This window comes from Schistocerca cancellata, chromosome 3 (assembly GCF_023864275.1).
Source record: "Schistocerca cancellata isolate TAMUIC-IGC-003103 chromosome 3, iqSchCanc2.1, whole genome shotgun sequence".
NCBI classification, from domain to species: domain Eukaryota; kingdom Metazoa; phylum Arthropoda; class Insecta; order Orthoptera; family Acrididae; genus Schistocerca; species Schistocerca cancellata.
Genome location: NC_064628.1, coordinates 453,858,299 through 453,884,620, shown reverse-complemented (window position 1 = coordinate 453,884,620; position 26,322 = coordinate 453,858,299). Strand labels below are relative to the sequence as shown.

The following is a 26,322-nucleotide window of genomic DNA, read 5'->3' as shown; positions in this document are numbered from 1 at the left end:
TGCCAAACGACTCTTCACGAGGTGTAAGGACCGTAAATATTGGACAATTTAACGGTGGAAAGACGTTGTTTGGAGCGACGAATCACCGTACACAATGTGGCGACCCGATGGTAATGTGTGGGTATAGCAAATGCCCGGTGAACGGCATCTGCCAGTGTGTGTAGTGCCAACAGTGATATTCGGAAGCGGTGGTGTTATGGTGTGGTCGTGTTTTTCATGGAGCGGGCTTGCACCTCTTGTTGTTTTGCGTGGCACTATCACACCACAGTCCTGCATTGACGTTGTAAGTAGCTCCTTGTTTCCCTCTGTTGAAGAGCAATTCGGGGATGGCGACTGCATCTTTCAACACGATCGAGCCTGTGGTGCAGTGATTACGCGACAATAACATCCCTGTGATGAACTGACGTGTGCGGAGTCCTGACCCGAACCGTATAGAACACCTTTGGGACGTTTTTGGAGGCCGACTTAGTGCCAGGCGTCACCCACCGACATCGATACCTCTCCTCTATGCAACACTCCCTGAAGAATGGGCTGCGATACCCCAAGCAACCTTTCAGCACCTGATTGAATATATGCCTGCGAGAGTGGAAGCTGTTATCAAGGCCAAGGGCAGACTAACACTACGTTGAATTTCAGCATTACCGATGGAGAGCGCCACGAACTTGCATGTCATTTTCAGCTAGGTGTCCAGATACTTTTGATCACATAGTTGATACTACACATCACCAACGATTTCATGATTGGTATGATGGTAAACGCTAATTTCCTATATGTGGAGCTCTTATCTACACAGATAAGAAGAAGTACACTCCTGGAAATGGAAAAAAGAACACATTGACACCGGTGTGTCAGACCCACCATACTTGCTCCGGACACTGCGAGAGGGCTGTACAAGCAATGATCACACGCACGACACAGCGGACACACCAGGAACCGCGGTGTTGGCCGTCGAGTGGCGCTAGCTGCGCAGCATTTGTGCACCACCGCCGTCAGTGTCAGCCAGTTTGCCGTGGCATACGGAGCTCCATCGCAGTCTTTAACACTGGTAGCATGCCGCGACAGCGTGGACGTGAACCGTATGTGCAGTTGACGGACTTTGGGCGAGGGCATATAGTGGGCATGCGGGAGGACGGGTGGACGTACCGCCGAATTGCTCAACGCGTGGGGCGTGAGGTCTCCACAGTACATCGATGTTGTCGCCAGTGGTCGGCGGAAGGTGCACGTGCCCGTCGACCTGGGACCGGACCGCAGCGACGCACGGATGCACGCCAAGACCGTAGGATCCTACGCAGTGCCGTAGGGGACCGCACCGCCACTTCCCAGCAAATTAGGGACACTGTTGCTCCTGGGGTATCGGCGAGGACCATTCGCAACCATCTCCATGAAACTGGGCTAAGGTCCCGCACACCGTTAGGCCGTCTTCCGCTCACGCCCCAACATCGTGCAGTCCGCCTCCAGTGGTGTCGCGACAGGCGTGAATGGAGGGACGAATGGAGACGTGTCGTCTACAGCGATGAGAGTCGCTTCTGCCTTGGTGCCAATGATGGTCGTATGCGTGTTTGGCGCCGTGCAGGTGAGCGCCGCAATCAGGACTGCATACGACCGAGACACACAGGGCCAACACCCGGCTTCATGGTGTGGGGAGCGATCTCCTACACTGGCCGTACACCACTGGTGATCGTCGAGGGGACACTGAATAGTGCACGGTACATCCAAACCGTCATCGAACCCATCGTTCTACCATTCCTAGACCGGCAAGGGAACTTGCTGTTCCAACAGGACAATGCACGTCCGCATGTATCCCGTGCCACCCAACGTGCTCTAGAAGGTGTAAGTCAACTACCCTGGCCAGCAAGATCTCCGGATCTGTCCCCCATTGAGCATGTTTGGGACTGGATGAAGCGTCGTCTCACGCGGTCTGCACGTCCAGCACGAACGCTGGTCCAACTGAGGCGCCAGGTGGAAATGGCATGGCAAGCCGTTCCACAGGACTACATCCAGCATCTCTACAATCGTCTCCATGGGAGAATAGCAGCCTGCATTGCTGCGAAAGGTGGATATACACTGTACTAGTGCCGACATTGTGCATGCTCTGTTGCCTGTGTCTATGTGCCTGTGGTTCTGTCAGTGTGATCATGTGATGTATCTGACCCCAGGAATGTGTCAATAAAGTTTCCCCTTCCTGGGACAATGAATTCACGGTGTTCTTATTTCAATTTCCAGGAGTGTATTTGAGGGGCAGACACATATTCGAATATTTGGGTGCCAGAGGCTATTGTGACTTACATATTACAAATTACACCTACGTCTACATCAACATCTACGTTATTACTCTGTTATTCACAATTAAGTGCCTGGCAGAGGGTTCAATGAACCACCTCCAAGCTGTCTCTCTACCGTTCCACACTCGAACGGCTTGCTGGAAAAACGAGCACTTAAATTTTTCCGTGCGAGCCCTGATATCTCCTATTGTACCGTGATGTACATTTCTCCCTGTGTAGGTGGGTGCCAGTAGAATGTTGTCGCAATCGGAGGAGAAAACTGCCGATTGAAATATCATGAGAGGATCCGGTCGCAACGATAAACGCCTTTATTTTAAGGATTGCCAGTCCAATTTATGTATCACGTCTGTGGCACTATCTCCCCTATTTCGCGGTAATACAAAACGAGCCGCCCTTCTTTGAACTTTTTCAATAACATCCGTCAGTCCCACCTGATACAGATCCCACACCGCACAACAGTACTCCGGACTAGGGCGGACAAGTGTAGTGTAAGCAGTCCCTCTTGTAGATCTGTTGCATCTTCTAACAGTTCTGCTAATGAATCGCAGTCTTTGGTTGGCTCTACCCATAACATTATCTATGTGATCGTTCCAATTTAGGGTATCTGTAATTGTGATCCCTAAGTATTTAGAAGCGTTTACAGCCTTCAGATTTTTGTGACTTACCGCGTAATTGAAATTTAGCGGATTTCTTTTAGTACTCACGTGAATAACTTCAAACTTTTCTTTATTCGGGGCCAACTGCCACTTTTCGCATCACACACATATCTTATCTAAATCATTTTGCAATTTGTTTTGGTCATCTGATGACTTTACAAGACGGTTAATAACAGCATCATCTGCAAAAAGTCTAAGACGGCCACTCAGATTGTCTCCTATGCCGTTAATATACACTCCTGGAAAATGAAATAAGAACACCGTGAATTCATTGTCCCAGGAAGGGGAAACTTTATTGACACATTTCTGGGGTCAGATACATCACATGATCACACTGACAGAACCACAGGCAAATAGACACAGGCAACAGAGCATGCACAATGTCGCCACTAGTACAGTGTATATCCACCTTTCGCAGCAATGCAGGCTGCTATTCTCCCATGGAGACGATTGTAGAGATGCTGGATGTAGTCCTGTGGAACGGCTTGCCATGGCATTTCCACCTGGCGCCTCAGTTGGACCAGCGTTCGTGCTGGACGTGCAGGCCGCGTGAGACGACGCTTCATCCAGTCCCAAACATGCTCAAAGGGGGACAGATCCGGAGATCTTGCTGGCCAGGGTAGTTGACTTACACCTTCTAGAGCACGTTGGGTGGCACGGGATACATGCGGACGTGCATTGTCCTGTTGGAACAGCAAGTTCCCTTGCCGGTCTAGGAATGGTAGAACGATGGGTTCGATGACGGTTTGGATGTACCGTGCACTATTCAGTGTCCCCTCGACGATCACCAGTGGTGTACGGCCAGTGTAGGAGATCGCTCCCCACACCATGATGCCGGGTGTTGGCCCTGTGTGCCTCGGTCGTATGCAGTCCTGATTGTGGCGCTCACCTGCACGGCGCCAAACACGCATACGACCATCATTGGCACCAAGGCAGAAGCGACTCTCATCGCTGAAGACGACACGTCTCCATTCGTCCCTCCATTCACGCCTGTCGCGACACCACAGGAGGCGGGCTGCACGATGTTGGGGCGTGAGCGGAAGACGGCCTAACGGTGTGCGGGACCATAGCCCAGCTTCATGGAGACGGTTGCGAATGGTCCTCGTCGATACCCCAGGAGCAACAGTGTCCTTAATTTGCTGGGAAGTGGCGGTGCGGTCCCCTACGGCACTGCGTAGGATCCTACGGTCTTGGCGTGCATCCGTGCGTCGCTGCGGTCCGGTCCCAGTTCGACGGGCACGTGCACCTTCCGCCGACCACTGGCGACAACATCGATGTACTGTGGAGACCTCACGCCCGACGTGTTGAGCAATTCGGCGGTACGTCCACCCAGCCTCCCGCATGCCCACTATACGCCCTCGCCCAAAGTCCGTCAACTGCACATACGGTTGACGTCCACGCTGTCGCGGCATGCTACCAGTGTTAAAGACTGCGATGGAGCTCCGTATGCCACGGCAAACTGGCTGACACTGACGGCGGCGATGCACAAATGCTGCGCAGCTAGCGCCATTCGACGGCCAACACCGCGGTTCCTGGTGTGTCCGCTGTGCCGTGCGTGTGATCATTGCTTGTACAGCCCTCTCGCAGTGTCCGGAGCAAGTATGGTGGGTCTGACACACCGGTGTCAATGTGTTCTTTTTTCCATTTCCAGGAGTGTAGATCAGGGACAATAGAGGGCCTATAACACTTCCTTGAGGAACGCCGGATATTGCTTCTGTTTTACTCGACGACTTTCAGTCTATTACTACTCACTGTTATCTTTCTGACAGGAAATCACAAACCTGGCCGCACTACTGAGGCGAGACTCCATAGTCACTCAGTTAGGTTAGAAGACGCTTGTGAGGAACGGTGTCGAAAGCCTTCTGAAAATCTAAAAATATAGAGTCAATTTGACATACCGTGTCGACAGCACTCATTACTTCGTGAGTATAAAGAGCTAGTTGTCTTCTGCAGGAACGATTTTTTCTGAATCCGTGCTATGTGTCAGTAAATCGTTTTCTTCGACGTACTTCATGATGTCAGAATACAGTATATGTTTCAAAACCCTACTGCAAATCTACGTTAGTGATGTGGGCCTGTAATTCAGCGGATTACTCCTATCTCCCTTTTTGTGTATTGGTGTGACTTGAGCAACTTCCCAGTCTTTAGGTACGGACCTTCCTGTGAGCGAGTGGTTTTATATAATTGCTAAATATGGAGCTATTGCATCTGCATACTCTGAAAGGAACCTGACTGGTATACCATCTGGACCGGAAGCCTTGCCTCTATTAAGTGATTTAAGCTGCTTTGCTACACCGAGGATATCTACGTCTATGTTTTTTATCTTAGCAATTGTTCTTGATTGGAATTCAGGAATATTTACATACTTCGTATTCTTTGGTGAAGGAGTTTCGGAATACCGTGTTTAATAACTATGCTTTGGTGGCACTGCCATCAGTGACTTTATCGCTGTTACTGCGCAGTGAAGGTATTCATTGCGTCTTGCCACTGGTGTGCTTTATATATGACCGGATTCTCTTTGGGTTTTCTGACACATTCCGAGAAAGAGATTCGTTGTGGAAATTATTAAAAGCATCTCGCATTCAAGTACGCGAACATCTGCAAAACTTTACCAATCTTCGGGATTTTGCGCTCTTTTAAATTTGGCATGCATTTTTCGTTGCTTCTGCAACAGCGACCTGACCCGTATTGTGTACCGTGGGGGATCAGTACCATCACTTATTAATTTATGTGGTATGTATCTCTCCATTTCCGTCGATACTGTCTCTCTGAAATCATTCCATATCTTTTCTACGCTTACGTGATCAGATCGGAAGGAGTAGAGACTGTCTCTTAAAAAGGCTTTAAGAGCATTTTTATCAGTTTTTTTTTTAAATAGATGTACTTTGCTTTCTTTTTGATGGTTGTGGGTGTTACGGGATTCAGCCTAGCAGCATCTGAGGTCGCTAATCCCTGTATTCGTCATGATACTCCCTACTTGTCCAGGGTTATTTGTTGCTCAAAGGTCAAGTATGCTTTCGCAACCATTTACGCTTCGAGTGGGCTCATGAACTAACTGTTCAAAGTAATTTTCTGAGAAAGCATTCAGTACAATTTCGGGTGACGTTTGATGCCCACCGCAGGCTTTAAACGTATAATTTTTCCAGCATATCGAGGGTAGATTAAAGTCACCACCGACTATAATTGTATGAGCGGTGTACTTATCTGAAATGTGACTCAAGTTATCTTTGAACTGTTCAGCAACTACTGTGATTCAAGGGTCGGTAAAACGATCCAGTTGATAGTTTAGTCCGATTGTCAGGTATAACCTCTACCCATACGAACTATCTACATCAATTTCGCTACAAGGCATACTATCCCTGAGTGCAACAAATACTCCACCACCAACTGTATTTAATCTAACTTTTCTGAACACTGTTAGATCGTTTGAAAGAATTTCGGCTGAACTTATTTCCGGCTTTAGCCAGCTTTCTATAACTATTTGACTTTCAGTGCTTTCTATTAGGGCTTGAAACTCTGGTTCTTTCCAAACACAGCTACGACAATTTGCAACTACAATACCGATCGTTTCTACAACTACCTTATTGTGTTTTATCTGCCCCCTTTTTGACGGACGCCCTTTCTGTGGTTTCCTGAGACACTATAACCTAAGAAACCGTCCAGACCCATCCACACAGCCCCCCCCCCCCCTACCCGTGTAGCCACTTTCTGTGAGTAGTGGACTCCTGACTTTTTAAGCGGAACACGTAAACCCACCACCAGATGGCGCAAGTCAAGGAATCTGCAGGCTACACGGTGACAGAACCGCCTGAGCCTCTGATTCAGACCCTCTACTTGGCGCTGCACCAAAGGACCACAGACGATTCTGTCAACGATGCTGCAGATGGTGAGCTCCGCCTTAATCTCGCAAGGAAGACTGTCAGTCTTCACCATTTCCGCCAGCCGCCCGAAACCAGGGTGAATCTCCTCCGATCCAAAGCGACACACGTCGATGGTACCGACATGGGCTACCACCTGCAGTTGGCTGCACCTTGTACTCTTCATGGCATCCGGAAGCACCCCTTCCACATCCGGAATGACTCCCCCCGGTATGCACACGGAGAGCACACTGGCTTCCTTCCCCTCCTGGGCAGCCTTGGCAGGAATTAAAGTTTGTTTAAAAGAAGATGTCAGCACTACCTTAAGAGCATGGAATACTTCCAAAGCCTCTCATTTCCTCTGTCACTGCCTTGCATTAAAGGTGTATCAGCAAATTTCCCATAGTACGGAGTAGTACTCGCAGATGTAGATACAAGTACTATGAGAGTTGTGTAAATAATTTAATGTTAAGCCAGATTTCTTTTACGGAATGAATGTGATAATCTGAGGCCATTACATCGCACTAAATCAATGTTTGCGGTTTCTGATTCCGAGAAAATTAAACACATATTGATATGTATAGCACAGTGCCCCAGTCAAGTGTGTTTCCAAATAAGTTACAGAGGGGAGCTACAGTTAAATCTACACAGTATGGAGCGACTGAAGGAGAGCTGCGCTGTTCTTATTAAATGGTGTGGTCCGTAACTTTAATCCAGCAGAGGTCAATGAGTTAAATGCAGAGATTTTATATTATTTCCCATAGCAGGAACCATATCACATTAGGAACTGAAGTTACATCATAAAGTTTCTAATAATTGGCGGCCGAAGACTTCCGACATAATAAGTCAAACTCATTCTGCCAACGGCCTTGTCAAAGAGGGCGGAGGAGCGGATAGAGGTTCAGGGCACTCTCTTGTCCTAGGGGTGGGAAATTGCCCCTAAAGGCGGAAGAATCAGCAATGATCAACGACATGAGGATGCAGAAGGCAATGGAAACCTCTGCATTAAAGGCACGTAACGTGTATCCACAGGAAATGTGGCTTGTATTTGAAGAAGTGTCATGATGATCTCTCCATTGGCAAAAGATTCCGGAATAGTCCCCCATTCGGATCTCCGGGAGGGGACTGCCAAGGGGGAGGTTACCATGAGAAAAAGATTGAATAATCAACGAAAGGATAACGTTCAACTAGTCGGGGTGTGGAATGTCAGAAGCTTGAACGTGGCAGGGAAACTAGAAAATCTGAAAAGAGAAATGTAAAGGCTCAATCTACATATAGTAGGGGTCAGTGAAGTGAAGTGGAAGGAAGACAAAGATTTCTGGTCAGATGAGTATCGGGTAATATCAACAGCAGCAGAAAATGGTATAACAGGTGTAGGATTCGTTATGAATAGGAAGGTAGGGCTGAGGGTGTGTTACTGTGAACAGTTCAGTGACCGGGTTGTTCTAATCAGAATCGACAGCAGACCAACACCGACAATGATAGTTCAGGTATACATGCCGACGTCGCAAGCTGAAGATGAACAGATACAGAAAGTGTATGAGGACATTGAAAGTGTAATGCAGTATGTAAAGGGGGACGGAAATCTAATAGTCATGGGCGACTGGAATGCAGTTGTAGGAGAAGGAGTAGAAGAAAAGGTTACAGGAGAATATGGGCTTGGGACAAGGAATGAAAGAGGAGAAAGACTAATTGAGTTCTGTAACAAGTTTCAGCTAGTAATAGCGAATACCCTGCTCAATAATCACAAGAGGAGGAGGTATACTTGGAAAAGGCCGGGAGATACCTGAATATTTCAATTAGATTACATCATGGTCAGACAGAGATTCCGAAATCAGATACTGTATTGTAAGGCGTACCCAGGAGCAGATGTAGACTCAGATCACAATATAGTAGTGATGGACATTAGTCAGGAAGAATCAATACGCAAAGAAGTGGGATATGGAAGTACTAAGGAATGACGAGATACTTTTGAAGTTCTCTAACGATATAGATACAGCAATAAGGAATAGCGCAGCAGGCAGTACAGTTGAAGAGGAATGGACATCTCTAAAAAGGGCCATCACAGAAGTTCGGAAGGAAAACATAGGTACAAAGAAGGTAGCTGCGAAGAAACCATGGGTAACAGAAGAAATACTTCGGTTGATTGATGAAAGGAGGAAGTACAAACATGTTCCGGGAAAATCAGGAATACAGAAATACAAGTCGCTGAGGAATGAAATAAATAGGATGTGCAGGGAAGCTAAGACGAAATGGCTCCAGGAAAAATGTGAAGACATCGAAAAAGATATGATTGTCGGAAGGACAGACTCAGCATACAGGAAAGTCAAAACAACCTTTGGTGACATTAAAAGCAACGGTGGTAACATTAAGAGTGCAACGGGAATTCCACTGTTAAATGCAGAGGAGAGAGCAGATAGGTGGAAAGAATTCTTTGAAAGCCTCTATGAGGGTGAATATTTGTCTGATGTGATAGAAGAAGAAACAGGAGTCGATTTAGAAGCGATAGGGGATCCAGTATTAGAATCGGAATTTAAAAGAGCTTTGGAGGACTTACGGTCAAATAAGGCAGAAGGGATAGATAACATTCCATCAGAATTTCTAAAATCATTGGGGGAAGTGGCAACAAAATGACTATTCACGTTGGTGTGTAGAATATATGAGTCTGGCGATATACCATCTGACTTTCGGAAAAGCATCAATTCTGAAGACGGCAAGAGCTGAAAAGTGCGAGAATTATCGCACAATCAGCTTAACAGCTCATGCATCGAAGCTGCTTACAAGAATAATATACAGAAGAATGGAAAAGAAAATTGCGAATCCGCTAGGTGACGATCAGTTTGGCTTTAGGAAAAGTAAAGGGACGAGAGAGGCAATTCGGACGTTACGGCTAATAATGGAAGCAAGGCTAAAGAAAAATCAAGACACTTTCATAGGATTTGTCGAGCTGGAAAAAGCGTTCGACAACATAAAATGGTGCAAGCTGTTCGATATTCTGAAAAAAGTAGGGGTACGCTATAAGGAGAGACGGGTCATATACAATATGTACAACAACCAAGAGAGAATAATAAGAGTGGACGATCAAGAACGAAGTGCTCGTATCAAGAAGGGTGTAAGACAAGGCTGTAGTCTTTCGCCCCTACTCTTCAATCTGTACATCGAGGAAGCAATGATGGAAAGTAAAGAAAGGTTCAGGAGTGGAATTAAAATACAAGGTGAAAGGATATCAATGATACGATTCGCTGATGACATTGCTATCCTGAGTGAAACTGATGAAGAATTAAATGATATGCTGAACGGAATGAACAGTCTAATGAGTACACAGTATGGTTTGAGAGTAAATCGGAGAAAGACGAAGGTAATGAGAAGTAGTAGAAATGAGAACAGCGAGAAACTTAACATCAGGATTGATGGTCTTGAAGTCAATGAAGTTAAGGAATTCTGCTACCTAGGCAGTAAAATAACCAATGACGGACGGAGCAAGGAGGACATGAAAGCAGACTCGCTATGGCAAAAAAGGCATTTCTGGCCAAGAGAAGTCTACTAATATCAAATACCGGCCTTAATTTGAGGAAGAAATTTCTGATTCTGAGGATGTACGTCTGGAGTACAGCATTGTATGGTATTGAAACATGGACTGTTGGAAAACCGGAACAGAGGAGAATCGAAGCATTTGAGATGTGGTGCTATAGACAAATGTTGAAAATTAGGTGGACTGATAAGGTAAGGAATGAGGAGTCTCTACGCAGAATCGGAGAGGAAAGGAATATGTGGAAAACACTGATAAGGAGAAGGGACAGGATGATAGGACATCTGCTAAGACATGAGGGAATGACTTCCATGGTACTAGAGGGAGCTGTAGAGGGCAAAAACTGTAGAGGAAGACAGAGATTGGAATACGTCAAGCAAATACTTGAGGACGTAGGTTGCAAGTGATACTCTGAGATGAAGAGGTTAGCACAGGAAAGGAATTCGTGGCGGGCCGCATCAAACCAGTCAGTAGACTGATGACCAAAAAAAATAATTTCTGATCTAGAGATGAGACAGAGGACTCACTGATGAAGGTAGTGGATTTGCATCCAGAAAGAGCAGATTCAAACCCCCGACCAGCAACCGGATTCTTATTTTCAAAAGTTTCATAAAATTCATAGACACAAGTGACGGATATGTTTCGATTTCCTTTCTCTTCCTTCCTCAATCTGAGGTTTAACCTCCGTAACTAAAGACTTCGCCAACCGTGGAATATTACATCTTCTAACCTACCTTGCATCGGTTTTGAGCCTCTAGTATTACGCATTCTCCCGTTAACACGCTAAATATTATCATTTTGTCGAAAGTGTTTATAATGTTCAGAAATGTGCTATGGATTGCATTTTTCCAGTTAGACAAGCATGTGTGTGACGAAAGTCTCTTTCATCCACCCTCAGCTCATGGTAACACATAACGCATCGAGTCTCTCAAAGACGCTGTAGTCTATGATGGGTCAAAAACCTCGCTTGTAAGCAGGTTCTACTAGTTGGACACACTGAAGGCTTATGAGAAAAAGGCCAAATAACTCTCACTTAGCTACGTTACGTTAAACATGTCATTATCGGCAAGCTTTGTTTGTGCACATAAATTATAAAAGACAACATAAAAAAGATATTTTTACTGAAGATGTTCCAGCCATCGTCCCTTAGTTTGATCGTTGGAGTACTGAAAGTCCATGTAGACTCTGTTTAACAGAAGCCGTTTTCTGCTGCCTTTACAGAAGACTGCATATCAGAAAGCAACCGTTATCGCATGTGATATTTAGCAGCTTTCAGAAATGAGAAGTATGTGGAGTGTCCTTTGGTCACAGGATTTGTTGCAGTATCACAAATAATCTTACAGACGCCATTATGTTGTGTGGCATCGTGATGTTAGATAAATAATGTAAATAGCGTTTTACACTCCAATTGCGAATAGATAACGAACGAAATAGACTCAAAGGTAAGAGCGATTCTTAATGGCCCTCACTAGTGCTTTATGTAGCTGACTGAAAACGAGGAGAGGAGCACTTTGCATAACGTAATCTGATCGTGAAGTGGGCAAAACTGTTATAACATGCTGTGTCAAAGATGCAACCATCGTCGTTAATACTCGTCAACAGTTCAGCCGTGCTCTTAAAATACACTCCTGGAAATTGAAATAAGAACACCGTGAATTCATTGTCCCAGGAAGGGGAAACTTTATTGACACATTCCTGGGGTCAGATACATCACATGATCACACTGACAGAACCACAGGCACATAGACACAGGCAACAGAGCATGCACAATGTCGGCACTAGTACAGTGTATATCCACCTTTCGCAGCAATGCAGGCTGCTATTCTCCCATGGAGACGATCGTAGAGATGCTGGATGTAGTCCTGTGGAACGGCTTGCCATGCCATTTCCACCTGGCGCCTCAGTTGGACCAGCGTTCGTGCTGGACGTGCAGACCGCGTGAGACGACGCTTCATCCAGTTCCAAACATGCTCAATGGGGGACAGATCCGGAGATCTTGCTGGCCAGGGTAGTTGACTTACACCTTCTAGAGCACGTTGGGTGGCACGGGATACATGCGGACGTGCATTGTCCTGTTGGAACAGCAAGTTCCCTTGCCGGTCTAGGAATGGTAGAACGATGGGTTCGATGACGGTTTGGATGTACCGTGCACTATTCAGTGTCCCCTCGACGATCGCAAGTGGTGTACGGCCAGTGTAGGAGATCGCTCCCCACACCATGATGCCGGGTATTGGCCCTGTGTGCCTCGGTCGTATGCAGTCCTGATTGTGGCGCTCACCTGCACGGCGCCAAACACGCATACGATCATCATTGGCACCAAGGCAGTAGCGACTCTCATCGCTGAAGACGACACGTCTCCATTCGTCCCTCCATTCACACCTGTCGTGACACCACTGGAGGCGGGCTGCACGATGTTGGGGCGTGAGCGGAAGACGGCCTAACGGTGTGCGGGACCGTAGCCCAGCTTCATGGAGACGGTTGCGAATGGCCCTCGCCGATACCCCAGGAGCAACAGTGTCCCTAATTTGCTGGGAAGTGGCGGTGTGGTCCCCTACGGCACTGCGTAGGATCCTACGGTCTTGGCGTGCATCCGTGCGTCGCTGCGGTCCGGTCCCAGGTCGACGGGCACGTGCACCTTCCGCCGACCACTGGCGACAACATCGATGTACTGTGGAGACCTCACGCCCCACGTGTTGAGCAATTCGGCGGTACGTCCACCCGGCCTCCCGCATGCCCACTATACGCCCTCGCTCAAAGTCCGTCAACTGCACATACGGTTCACGTCCACGCTGTCGCAGCATGCTACCAGTGTTAAAGACTGCGATGGAGCTCCGTATGCCACGGCAAACTGGCTGACACTGACGGCGGCGATGCACAAATGCTGCGCAGCTAGCGCCATTCGACGGCCAACACCGCGGTTCCTGGTGTGTCCGCTGTGCCGTGCGTGTGATCATTGCTTGTACAGCCCTCTCGCAGTGTCCGGAGCAAGTATGGTGGGTCTGACACACCGGTGTCAATGTGTTCTTTTTTCCATTTCCAGGAGTGTATATTCTCGTGAATACCTTTTGAAAATAACTCATATTACTCAGTGATAAACGAATAGATAGTAATTACAATACTTAGTATGTTTACATTCCGCAACAACTGTTTGTATCTGAATATCCTTCCAATTAAACATCTGTCAGTTCGCATCAGAAAGTTCGAGACAAAGATACTCAGTCTCATATGTATTATTTTTCCCTCGACACGTTAGGAAAACACACGCACTATTCATTCAGACAGTCCATTGGCAATGTGGAATTCCTGCAGGAACTTAACAGTCACATACGCAGCTTAAAATTCTTAGACTGTTGCATGCATTATTTTGCCTGATTAGTGTATCGTAGATCTAGTGTCAGGAAGCTTGTAACATCGTGGACAGTTGTTTATAGAACACAGAAACTAGAGCTACGATCGTTTATCACATTGCACTTTCTCCATTTCTGCAATGTCGATGACAATGGAGCACTGGTTGCACTAACATGTGAAGTTGTTGAAGTAGATTTGAAAGGAACGTTGGAATGAGTGAAAAGTTCAAATGACTCTGAGCACTATGGGACTCAACATCTTAGGTCATAAGTCCCCTAGAACTTAGAACTACTTAAACCTAACTGACCTAAGGACATCACACACACCCATGCCCGAGGCAGGAGTCGAACCTGCGACCGCAGCATCCCGCGGTTCCGGACTGCAGCGCCAGAACCGCTAGACCACCGCGGCCGGCTGAGTGAAAAGTGGGACAGATATCGAATGAAGGGTCGTGGTATCCAGTAGGACTCTTAAGACTACTTCCTCTGGCATTGGGTTTGGAAATTGTACTATGTGTTGGACACGAGGGATTGACGGTAGAATGGATCCCTTGAAGATGCCTGCGGTTGGACGCAATGTATAGGAGTTAATGTTATACCCACTGATGGGTTGGAAAGTTATTATACGGTATAGAACATCAGTCAATTTAGAGACTCGTAAATACCCTCGACAACTTTAATAAAATATCAACAATGATGGGGACTGGCCACAAGTGTAGAGAATAATTCATAAGTTTCTAAACCTGTTTAATACCACAAGCGGACAAAGTGTCTGAAATAGCAGGTACATAACCATAACATGGTTTTGGGCACTGACGCACAAGAGTCTCCTCACTGCCGTGAAGACCATACTTTATTCTATAAAAAACGATAACAAAGTTTCCATTTGAGAGCGTTGCTGCAGCGTGTATGCAACACATAGGCTAGGGATTAATGTGACATTCGTGTCTTTCCGACTTACGTGCAGTAAATGTGGAAATGTGATCTATTGGAACGTTGTTATCAAATACGTCGAAACGAGACCAAAATGTTTCTACCGTCTGTTGGCTGCCGAAAGGCAAACATCGGTAGAAATCCATTGGAGACTGAGGAATGTGTCTGGGACAACACGTCTGTCTCAAATCCCTTTTGTGGACTGTTGCGCAAAGTTCCGATCTGCTGCTTCACGATATCCACATCCCCATATCGCAAATGTCGTAACGCAGAAGTTTTGTTCGTGCAGCAGGAAGGGATATCTTCAATCTGGTGCGTCTATGGGATGATTACCTAAACGCTCACGGCGGTTTTGCCCGATTCTGGAAATTGCTGCCTTCGAACAGAAAACTTTTGTCGCCCCTTATAGAATACTGGTTTTTCAAACTGCTAAATGACACATAGTTCATGGAGACATGAAAGTCATGACAAAAAACTCTGATATTAGTAGTAACTAATGGAGTGTTTCAGTACTATAGGCTTCGTTCAAAAGGAGGTTATATTTATTCTTCTTTTATTCTGTGCATTAGAGCCTGATGTAGGGACTTCGCATATTTATGTCCAGTGTTGTGCATTGCTGATATTTATTAACTTACGTAGTTCTGTTTTCTCACAAGCTTATAATTTTATATATTACGGATAACGCCCTATGCCATACATACGACGGTTGCCAAATGTGATATATGAGTCTACAGCTCAGACAAATACTGCATGTGCACGACTTTCAATTAGGTTTCATTTAACAGCAGCGCAGGAATGAATGCAAAACACTGTTGACCGACGTTCACTGGACCGTAGTATAGACAATGAAGATCATATAAAACCTGAGGAGAACAGAGTTAAGAAATGACTGACACAATCTTGTTTCGAAGGTTTTACGCTTTAGAGAATTGTTGTAGTGGTATGCATAAGAGATTAAACAACCATTTTCCAAAATAGATCCAAACTTTAATTTATAGTCACAATACAAAAATAAATATACAGAGACTACATTAGGTCACTCAGCTCGTAACATTTAGATTTCATTACATTAGGAGTCAAGAAGTTACTCAACTACTCCGGTAACAGCAAATAATGTAGGGGGGTTGCTTTCATCAATTATTACACAATTAGTTATCTGTGTTGCAAGGATAGTTAGTTTCCAAGTCGCATTTCTTGAGATTAGGATTCCACACAAGATCTCCTTCACAATTGCCATCCTTCACTCTACCATTAAGACATTCCCAGTATTTGTGGCAGTTAGCGTCATTGGGGAAAAACATAACAACGCCTAACAAATGCGGGCGAACTGGAGGACAAACAAACACCTCATCTCGCAGGGAACTACGTTCCTTCTTGTCATAGGGACAGTCATAGTTGTAAGGCCAATCACAGGCCTGTAAGTCATTGTTCCATATGAGACCATTAGGGCAAGACGCGTTTCTCAAAAGTCCATTGTCACATTCCCAATACTTCGTGCAATCTTCCTCATTGGGGTAGAACGTAACGTTGAAAATCTCACCTGGGGATGGCTGCGGACAGTCTGGAGTGGCACCTGAAAGGACAATAAGTCCCTTCTTGTCATAGGGACAGTCATAGCTGTAAGGCCAATCACAGGCCTGTAAGTCGTTGTTCCATATGAGACCATTAGGACAAGATCCATTCCTCAAAAGTCCATTGTCACATTCCCAATACAAGGTGCAGTCTTCCTCATTGGGATAGAACGTAACGTTGAAAATCTCACCTGGGGATGGCTGCGGACAGTCTGGAGTGGCATCTGAAAAGCCAATAAGTCCCTTCTTGTCATAGGGACAGTCATAGTTGTAAGACCAATCACAGGCCTGTAAGTCGTTGTTCCATATGAGACCATTAGGACAAGATCCATTTCTCAGAAGTCCATTGTCACATTCCCAATACAAGGTGCAGTCTTCCTCATTGGGGTAGAACGTAACGTTGAAAATCTCACCTGGGGATGGCTGCGGACAGTCTGGAGTGGCATCTGAAAAGACAATAAGTCCCTTCTTGTCATAGGGACAGTCATAGTTGTAAGGCCAATCACAGGCCTGTAAGTCATTGTTCCATATGAGACCATTAGGGCAAGACGCGTTTCTCAAAAGTCCATTGTCACATTCCCAATACTTCGTGCAATCTTCCTCATTGGGGTAGAACGTAACGTTGAAAATCTCACCTGGGGATGGCTGCGGACAGTCTGGAGTGGCATCTGAAAGGACAATAAGTCCCTTCTTGTCATAGGGACACTCTAAGCCGTAAGACCAATCACAGGCCTGTAAGTCGTTGTTCCATATGAGATCATCAGGACAAGATCGATTCCTCAAAATTCCATTGTCACATTCCCAATACTTCGTGCAATCTTCCTCATTGGGGAAGAACGTAACGTTGAAAATCTCACCTGGGGGTGGCTGCCGACAGTCTGGAGTGGCATCTGAAAGGACAATAAGTCCCTTCTTGTCGTAGGGACAGTCATAGTTGTAAGGCCAATCACAGGCCTGTAAGTCGTTGTTCCATATGAGACCATTAGGACAAGATCCATTTCTCAACAGTCCATTGTCACATTCCCAATACAAGGTGCAGTCTTCCTCATTGGGGTAGAATGTAACGTTAAAAATCTCACCGGGAGATGGCTGAGGACAGTCTATGACGTCAATAGGTAGTTTCCTATCGTAAGGACAATCGTAATTATATGGCCAGTCACAAGAGTCCACATTTGGATTCCAAATCAAGCCATCAGTACACGATCCGTTATAAAGGTTTCCGTTGTCACACTCCCAGTACTTGGTGCAGTCGTCTTCATTTGGGTAGAAGGTAATGTTGAGTGTCACGCCCGGGATCCGCTCTGGACATACCGGCGGGTCAGCCAGTGACTGCTGGTGGGCACCTAGAGCCGCTGTCACCAGAACCAGAACCAGAAGCACCGCTAAGCCTGCAAAAATTGAGAATTATTCGCTTTAATACAAATGAGCAAATTACAGATTGTGAAATAACAAATGCGTTTGAATTCTGTCTTGCTGTAATTTATTTTAACTAGATCTACTTTGCTCGTTTTACTGATGTGTTTCACCATATGATTTCTTAATTCACTCATTTCGGCTTGGAGTGTTATGCAGCATCATTTAATTTTCTTTGAACTGTGCAGCTTATTTCTCGAAGCTGTTCCCTAATAATACTCCGCTGTAAATGCATAAAAATCTATAACTTTAAATTGTAAGGAAACAGTTTGTGATCAGTCCTTTTGTTTCCTTTTACCACATGAGTTACTGTTTATACAGAGCTACTCTGAAAGTAAGGAACGATCGATCACCAAATGATAACCACAGAGAAAATCCGGTTATGTTCCCACCATATGTGCTGGGCAGTGTCTCTAGCATACCCATGAATAGCGCCACGTCGCTTTTCCTAGTCCCGACGCTCAATGAGCGATTAAAAATTTCTAGAAATTAGTGTCTACCGCCAAGTATGGGTGCATGCCGTGAGATTTCTTCTCATTGCACGCGACACCACGTAGAGTAACTGTCGTGCATTTCCTTGATCATGATAGTTCTCGGCCGTACACTGCAGGGACAATGAGCACGCTCTTGCAGTGGCCGGCCGCGGTGGTCTAGCGGTTCTGGCGCTGCAGTCCGGATTCGCGGGACTGCTACGGTCGCAGGTTCGAATCCTGCCTCGGGCATGGGTGTGTATGATGTCCTTAGGTTAGTTAGGTTTAAGTAGTTCTAAGTTCTAGGGGACTTATGACCTAAGATGTTGAGTCCCATAGTGCTCAGAGCCATTTGAGCTCTTGCAGTGTTTTTGACGGGAAGTGTTTGATCACTTACGATACAGCCCGTACTTTCCGGCTCTGACTTTCAGCCTTGCTCAAATGAACCGCTGGCTAAAGGCAACAATTTGGGACGGACAACCAGCTGTAGCACAGCGTAGAATACTGTTCGAAAGCACAGGAGGCGGTCTTCTACGGTGAGCGTATTGGAAAGTTGGCACAACGCAAAGACAGTTATCTAAGTCGGAGGGGCGACTACATAGAGAAGTTTCAATTAAAATAGTTTTCATTTTCACAGTGGTTTACATTTCGTGATCGGTAATTGCTTACTTTCCGGATATCCCTCTCAGTCCGACTATGATAGGCAATCAACAATTAATGATTTATTAACTGCTTAACATATTTTCATACTGTAATGTCCTATCAAATGAAAGTCGTATGTACTGGGTCTTTCTTAAATTTTGTATAATTTGGTTATGCTTGCGTTAGATTTTAAGCGTTAGTGTAGATTAACTTTGGAGAAAAAGGTCTTCGCTTAATCATGTTTTTATGTGAGACTGGTTCACAGGCTAAGAAGCAAACACTTGCTGCTAAAGCAAATGAGCGAGGTGGCGTAATAATTGAGACACTAGCCTTGCGTTTTATAGAAGCGGGAATCAAGTGTCTCTCCTGCCACTAAGGTAATTTTTCGTCTGTTTTAAGCGAATCTCACGACAACTCCTTTTCAATGGTCATAGCTGCTCTTCTTCCCTACGCCTCTCCTATCCGATGATGAAGTTTGTTTCCGATAAACGTTAAGTGTCGCCTGGAGGCAAACCTTGAAATTTTAACCTTTCTTAATCTGGCTTGCGTTCACGGCACGTTTGTTGCTCACCTTTGTGTTCTCATACTAGTGTCCTGCGCCTTTACACCAGCGGTAATCGTCTATAATCTGTGACGTAAGTGAGATTAGAATTTTTATATGTTAACTTCAGGTTGAAAGAGGAGGTGAGAATGTGCTAAAATAAGGTAAAAAAGGACAAATAATGATGATTCCCTCAACTATTACAACTAGTTCTCTTTCTCTTATTCTAGTTTACTGAATTAGAAACATGTAGAACAAGATGTCACTTATCAGCCGTGGAACCGTTGCCCTTAAGAATATTAAACTAGCCTATATTTTTAAAAAATGTCTGTTTCTAGTAGGAGATTTCTGAGCTAGAACGAAAAGTCAGGCATTGAACTCTTTCGGTGAGATGGAAATCTAGTAATACAGTAGAATTGTTTACTGACGAACGTATATTCAAGAACAGTAGGCTGTTGATTCTCGGGAAATTAAAAGGACAGAATGAAATGCGCTCTTGTCATTTGTATTGTCGCAGGCTGATAGAAAGAGGATTTGTCTTACACACAGTTATTTTCCATTGTTGCAGCTGATTTTTCAGTCCGACATTTACTGAAAGACATTGGCTTGCTGTTCGCGTGTTCGCCTGCAAATTCAGGAGACGTTAATAAAGTTAAATATTTTATGCTGATTCGAAACCATATACAAATGAAAATGAAACTACCAAGTCATTTCTCTTATAAACAACAAAAGGCGTTCACAAAAATTAGAGAGAAGCTACAATAAAAGAAAGAAATGTAAGAAAGGGGGTTATGGACTTAGGTGCGCACCTAAAAATACTAAACCTGGTCATAAGATTTAATGTACCTATAGTCCAGACTACGAAGGATTTGAAACAGTATCAAAAGTAGTAAATCTCATCCTGTGTTTAATAACAATGAATAAGAATTTCTTCAAGAGGAAACATTTTTATTCTGACCATTCATAGCTCTTATACGTTCGAAGACATATAGTTAACACAGTTTTTCATAGTCACTTTTATATCTGTGGAAATGACGCTGCTTAATTTATGAGTTGCACAAATTTGTTAATGCATCGAAACTATCAAGACATCGTCAGTTTCCAAGCAAATTTCACAAGGGCTGTGCGTAAGCAGTACTACAGGTACGCAAGCAACTTTTTGTATTATTTAGACGTTGCGTTGTTTCAAAAGGAAGGATACATGGCCCACGGCCCTAGGTGTTCCATCTGCATTATCAGAGACACATGACCGTGCTATATGACTGCTTTATTTGTAAACATGAGGTTAATTGACCAGATTGCGGGACGTGCTTGGGACTGAGATTGACAGCTATGGCGCCAGAACGTCGGGAACAATTTTCGGCGGACACCAGGATAAAACATCAGAAAGGAACATGAACCGTATTCGCAGTTGCAAATATGAACAACCACCAGCTGTATACTGGAATGACGACAATGACAATCTGTGTTGATTTCTGGCTCGAATCCTGATTTCCCACATATAGCTTACAGTCAACTTACCATTTAGCTATAACAGCACGACTCATGGATAGACCCAAACTTCCATATGACGTCAAAAATTTGCCCACAACCTGCACTCGTACATCCATTATATATATACCCCAACAAGGGAGACATTTTACGTGAAAGTAGCTTTCCAATTATCGGCGGATAATAACACGATATTGGAGTGCCTATACACGTCCGAAGGAACTTTACATCGTAATTCAGAATAACACAGGCACTACAATATCGTGTCGCATCACAGAGGTATTCGGTTGGAAAAAGTCGTTGCAAGATGTACAGAAACTTTCTCCCACCCACCACTCCTAGAGGTGAGAGACTTTGAAACCAATGGCATAACCCTGGGAACGGAACATGGTGCGAAATCGCTAGTCCTAAAACTACAAGTAAGAAAGACAATGAATGTTTCGGTTTAATATATAGAAACGAAGTTCCATCTAACATACGATAAGCAGTTTCAGTTCTCTTTGCAGATGAGTTTTGAACTTATATGGGTGAGTACTGATAGTTATTCATACCGAGCCGTGCTCGAACAGAATGAAAATGAGCTGATGAATTAACGTAGCAATAAGTGGCACCGCATACACATAGATGGTGTTGTGTGCGGAATGATATGATTACGCATCACAGATCGATACAACATTGTGAGGTAACAGCTGTTTGCGTGGTTCATAATTCGAGAGATTCATTGGAGACACAATATGGTGATTGCAACTCATGAGAAAGAGCCTGAGCGGGTTAAGATTTTCGGGCAATTCACTAGGCCCCATCAGATGGTCCAGTAGGGAAGGAACTCTTCCCGAAAGGGCACCACTTGCCTTGAATTTCAAACCCAGCGCTGAGGTTGTGAGTAAACTAATAAGGTACCTAATAAAAAGAGGGGAAATCCTAAGTCGCAGACTGAACAAAATCCTATTCAGTCGCAGTTAAAGTTCACAGATCGCAGGTTAATCTGGTACTAGTACCCAAAAGTGGTCATTGTGATAACAATTGGCGTGAATGAATGTGAAAGAAAATTTGTGCAGAAAACGAGAGAGAAAAATGTGGAAAAATTGTTATTTGTTGGTATATTAAATATATTAGTATACTGAAAGTCATTTGGAGAGATGAAGTTGAAATATGGAATGTATTAGAAAGTGAGCTGGAAAAGTATATGGAAAACCGTATACAGAGTAAAAGGCAGGTTTGCAATACGAATCAATGATAGGAATTAAAGATCTCTTCTGTTTGAATTGCTGAGAGGTTAGTAAGTTAAACTACCTACGGCGTTCATAATCTAAAATAATACGTTCCAGTGCTTCGTAGGAACGTGATGGCAAACGACGAAGAACTAAATGTAAAAACAAATATATACCTTACAATTTATGGTACTGTCAAGTAACCTTATATAATAAAGCTCGCTTTATCATCTCTCATAAACGGTAAAATTTCTGATATGAGCAGCTATCACAAATATTATGGAAATGATAAAGTATGATGTATCGCTAGCAGAAGTGTGTGGCCAATTACACCTTTTAGACTCAGGAATATTAATGCTAAAACTTTGAACTACCGGTCTGCAACATTTTGTTTTGGTGTACTAAAATCATCTTTATACAGCTGCCGTTGTGGGAGTCGTGTTTATCTTTGACAACTGTCGATAGGCGAAATATGGAACAGCAGAACTCATAATGGGTAAAATGCTTATAATATTATATATCTGAAGCAGACATTGGACTTCAGTGTAGTAGTCTATGGAGCTAAGGCATCGGAGCAATAATGTCAGAATTTTACTCATAAAACTCAAGTATCTGAAATTAAGGAAGAAACCGTGAGAAGATATCGTGCAGGAAAATCTCACAAGGCAATTGTGTTATTAACTCACCTGTCATTGTACCTAGAGTTGCCATTGCCGTCAACGCCTCAGTGGCACACTACTTTAGTGTCCAAGGTGCCACATCTTTTATATTCGACATCGTGTACGTCAGACCTCCAAAATTTGGTACAGATAACGCTTTATCTAAAGAGATTCAGTGACTCTTCAGGTAACCAATACTCATTCACGGTCAGTGATTGCGTGTTGTAGAACATCGATTTAGATAGGAGATAAGAATGCTTTTACGGCCGTATAATGATAATACAGTTTCATTAGAAAGAAATGTTACGATTTCGGTGAGTAACACATTCTAATTAATTCGAGGTTGATGAATTTGTGTCTTCTCTGTTACTACGCAAGGTAGCTCAATGGAGAAGACAAAGCGTATAAGATACTTGGCTTCTATCCCAAATTAGAATTTCCAAGAGCGACCTCGATAAGTGTAGGTGAATGTTGGGATGCTTCTTCACCTTACTGGTGTTTCTTCAATGACTTCCCACTGTATTTAATGACCTCGCTATTTTCGATACAACCTTGTTTACTAACTTTATGTTCCCGAGAACAAAAAAACATATGAGGGTCGCTGAATATTATTGAACAGCTACTTCACACCTTAGATACTATTGCTTTCCTTGACTCAGTAAAGACTGAAGTCACTCTGAAATAAGAGATGACGTACATAACCTAAGAAATGACTCGTAGGAGGAAGTGCGGGTGCCACAGAGTGCAAAACGACTAACTACATCAAGTATAGTACCATACTGAATGTATTAGACTAATAGTCCACTGTAATAACGGTAAACTGGATGGTGTTTCACGCAAATAAAAATAACCGGAGGCTACTTCTGTGTATTAGAAAATATGGAGTGTAGTAGATGAACTGTTTGTAAGGTTGAGAAAGTATCTGAATGTGAGGTACGTTTTCAACTTAAAAATATTGTTAATAAGCATTCTATAACGTTACGCAGAGAAAGACTATAAAAACTTAAAGTCTATCACACTATCACAATTTCGTACTAAGATCGTTAATGTAATAGAAATGGCCCTACTCGCGATTGGTACTGTAGTGAATCTGAAACTTTTGTTACGGTAGGAGGGTTCAAATGCTGTTAACAAGCGAAACAGGAGGTATGATAAATTAGACTACGCAACAGTTACGTGTTGTTTACCCTTCTTCCTCCAGAGGAACATCTTTGTTAAGTTACAATCCTCCAAACTAATTATAGCCTTTGTTTTATCGTAAGTACGGTTATGGACCACATGTGACGTGCCCAAATCAACTCCATCCTTAAGTCTAGGCTCGCTCTCAACTACAATTTCATTGACGCCGAAGTTATCTAAACTTACTTTTACTACTCTTTCACTGTCCATTTCATGCAAGCATTAAATACTTCTTCATATGAAACATCGTGATCCTTCCAATACACCACTCTTTTCTAGAGGCTCCATCGTACACATCAAGTTAACAAGTATTTCTGGTACTACACGTACACAGAGTGGGTTCCTGGTGCCATCTGTCACTGTATCATGAGAATTAAGGCTTAGTGGTTTTGTTCACAGTTTGACTGGTTTGTCCCTTAACTTAGCCGAACCCTGCTACAGCGTTTCACAGAAGACAGGTTCCCCGAGTTGGAACACTGGCCACCGCTCGTCGCTGTAGGTAATTTCGGCATGGTGCTTAAACACAAGATCTAACCTCAGTATTGTGCAGTAACCTTCGCTTACATGGGGCACCACTTCCTTGCACACTTGAAATCGTTCCACACCAACTTGACATCTGGTATTACTGATTCCAGTGACTTCATATCACTATTTCTAACCCCCAAGCATACTGTAATATGGTCGGTTTAACCGTCTCCTTCCTACGGGGTCCAGCTGTACCACTGACACAAGCAACCCTGTGGCTAAACGACTTTATGCGTCTTACCACTTAAGACTCCTTCTACGTTTTTCAGTGCTGAAATTACTCCCCGTTTGCGTTTAACGCCTGAAAATTCACTTCTTGTCCATTCTGCCCCTTGCATTTACTATTCCATTTCTGGGACCCAAACTCACCACACTTCTCACATCGTGACTGATGACACTGCTTCTGGTCGTGTCCTGCTTTTCCAAACCTATAACACCTTATATCTGTAGATAAAACAACTCGCCTATTGCGCACCCCTTATTCCTATACAGTATACATCGCCTCCTGCTCCGTAACTATTCTAATAGAAGCATTGAAGTCTTTTGGGGGTTCCTATCCGAACTCTGCTATGAGTATCACGTGGTAGGCCTCTTAGGACAGCAGCTCGAGGCCTTTCCAGCGCTTCGTATAGGATTAACTTATTCGCTTCATCACTTTTCATTTATTCGTAAGTATATCTATTGACTTTCCTTATCCACCCACTGACACACACTGCTGATTGTGCTTCTCTGACATTCCACTCAACTGCCCCCGGAAAAACTTCGTACTATTATGTTTGCTGTTGAGTTTCTTAAGCCCTTGTCCAAACCGCTCGGCCGTCAGAGCTTTCTTCAACTTCTAATAAAACCTACAATTACTCTTGCCTTACCCATCAATTATAAATTAGTGATTAGTAATAGCGGATCATCTGATGGAAATGCACTCTTTGCTACTGCCACCGTAGTTGGCTCTCTAGAAAAGAGAGTAATCAGGATAGCAGCCGCTGGTTCCAGCAGTGGAGTAGCCCCACATTGGGGTGGAGGATTGTCATAGCATCTGCCTGCCTGTGCATCTCTACCTTAGCTGCCGATAGTTGCTATACGCGGTTTATCATCGGCTGAATCGCCTCCCTACACGGAAACACCCTCTGTCCGAGACTCTGTAGAGCTTTTATCCCCAATACATATCCAAGTATAATAAAGCAACAACACGAGGCCATACTCACTTTCATATGTAGAATTCTAGCTTACATCTTACTTCTAAACATGAGGAACTTCGAATCGGTAGCAGTATGGCTGTAAATGGTGGCATATAAAACACACCACTGATACGGACTCAGCACAAGGTTCACTCTACCCAACATGTTGCACTGGCTGCAGATATTGCTCCCAAAAATTGTCACAATATTGTGCCGAATCCACCGTTTCCTCCAGCTTCGTAAATACTACTATCAAGTTAATTCGACAGTGCTATCTAGAACGCATCCTTTGTAGATGAATTAGCAGAAGAAAACAAAGCAGTCCGTCCCCTCACCACATTTTAACTCTCGATGCTAAGCACTGCAGCTGCCTTGTGATGCTGGGTCCGTCTGCCAATGTCCGTCTCAGATACCCACCAAAATGTAAGGGTCTGGTCTGGGTGACCTCTACTGCGGCAGAGTTTAGCTGAGACAGTGATTTTACGTCAAATATTTGACCACTTGTAGTTCAAGAGAACATCATTAACAATCACTCATTTTATCAGAAAACAGGCTGCAGCAGTCTTGTCTGTGGTTCCACAGTAGCTATGCCCCCTCAGCGTGTACAGACTGTGCGGAACTCGTGGTTCTAGGAGAACGGGCGGCAGTGACTGGCTGGTTGCTGGAATGGTCGCAGAAGCACATGCACCATCCCATTGTGACTCTGCAGCTCAGGACAACACGCATCTGCAGATGTAGAAGCCCGTACTGATTCTTGCAGAGGAAGACAGCCCCATTGGAAGATTGTGCATCTTCGTGAACGCAGGCGTACAGTGTCAGTTTGCCTGCGGAAATATAG

At 44.4% G+C, this 26,322-nt stretch overlaps 1 protein-coding gene across 3 annotated transcripts; it reads right to left on the bottom strand.

The window, feature by feature from the left end:
* Positions 1-15,569: 15,569 nt before the first annotated feature.
* Positions 15,570-22,686, bottom strand: LOC126175223 (probable chitinase 10). 3 transcript variants are annotated; one of them, XM_049921852.1, is made up of 3 exons: positions 22,630-22,686; positions 16,367-17,563; positions 15,570-16,144 (listed from the first exon to the last, which is right to left on the bottom strand). In XM_049921852.1, exons 1-3 carry the CDS (start codon positions 22,652-22,654, stop codon positions 15,753-15,755), a joined length of 1,614 nt encoding a protein of 537 aa, XP_049777809.1. In that variant the 5' UTR covers positions 22,655-22,686; the 3' UTR covers positions 15,570-15,752. The 3 variants fall into 3 exon arrangements, with proteins under 3 accessions (XP_049777809.1, XP_049777808.1, XP_049777807.1); XM_049921851.1 differs by having other exon boundaries at positions 15,570-16,810; positions 17,033-17,563; XM_049921850.1 differs by having other exon boundaries at positions 15,570-17,563.
* Between the last annotated feature and the right edge of the window lie 3,636 nt (positions 22,687-26,322).

What these genes read in the sequence shown, in the direction of transcription:
- LOC126175223 (XM_049921850.1), bottom strand. Translation starts at nt 22,654, where the DNA reads ATGGCAACTCTAGGTACAATGACAG. An exon ending in AACTCTAGGTACAATGACAG is followed by an intron (nt 17,564 to 22,629) that starts GTGAGTTAATAA and finishes CAATTTTTGCAG; the next exon opens with GCTTAGCGGTGCTTCTGGTT.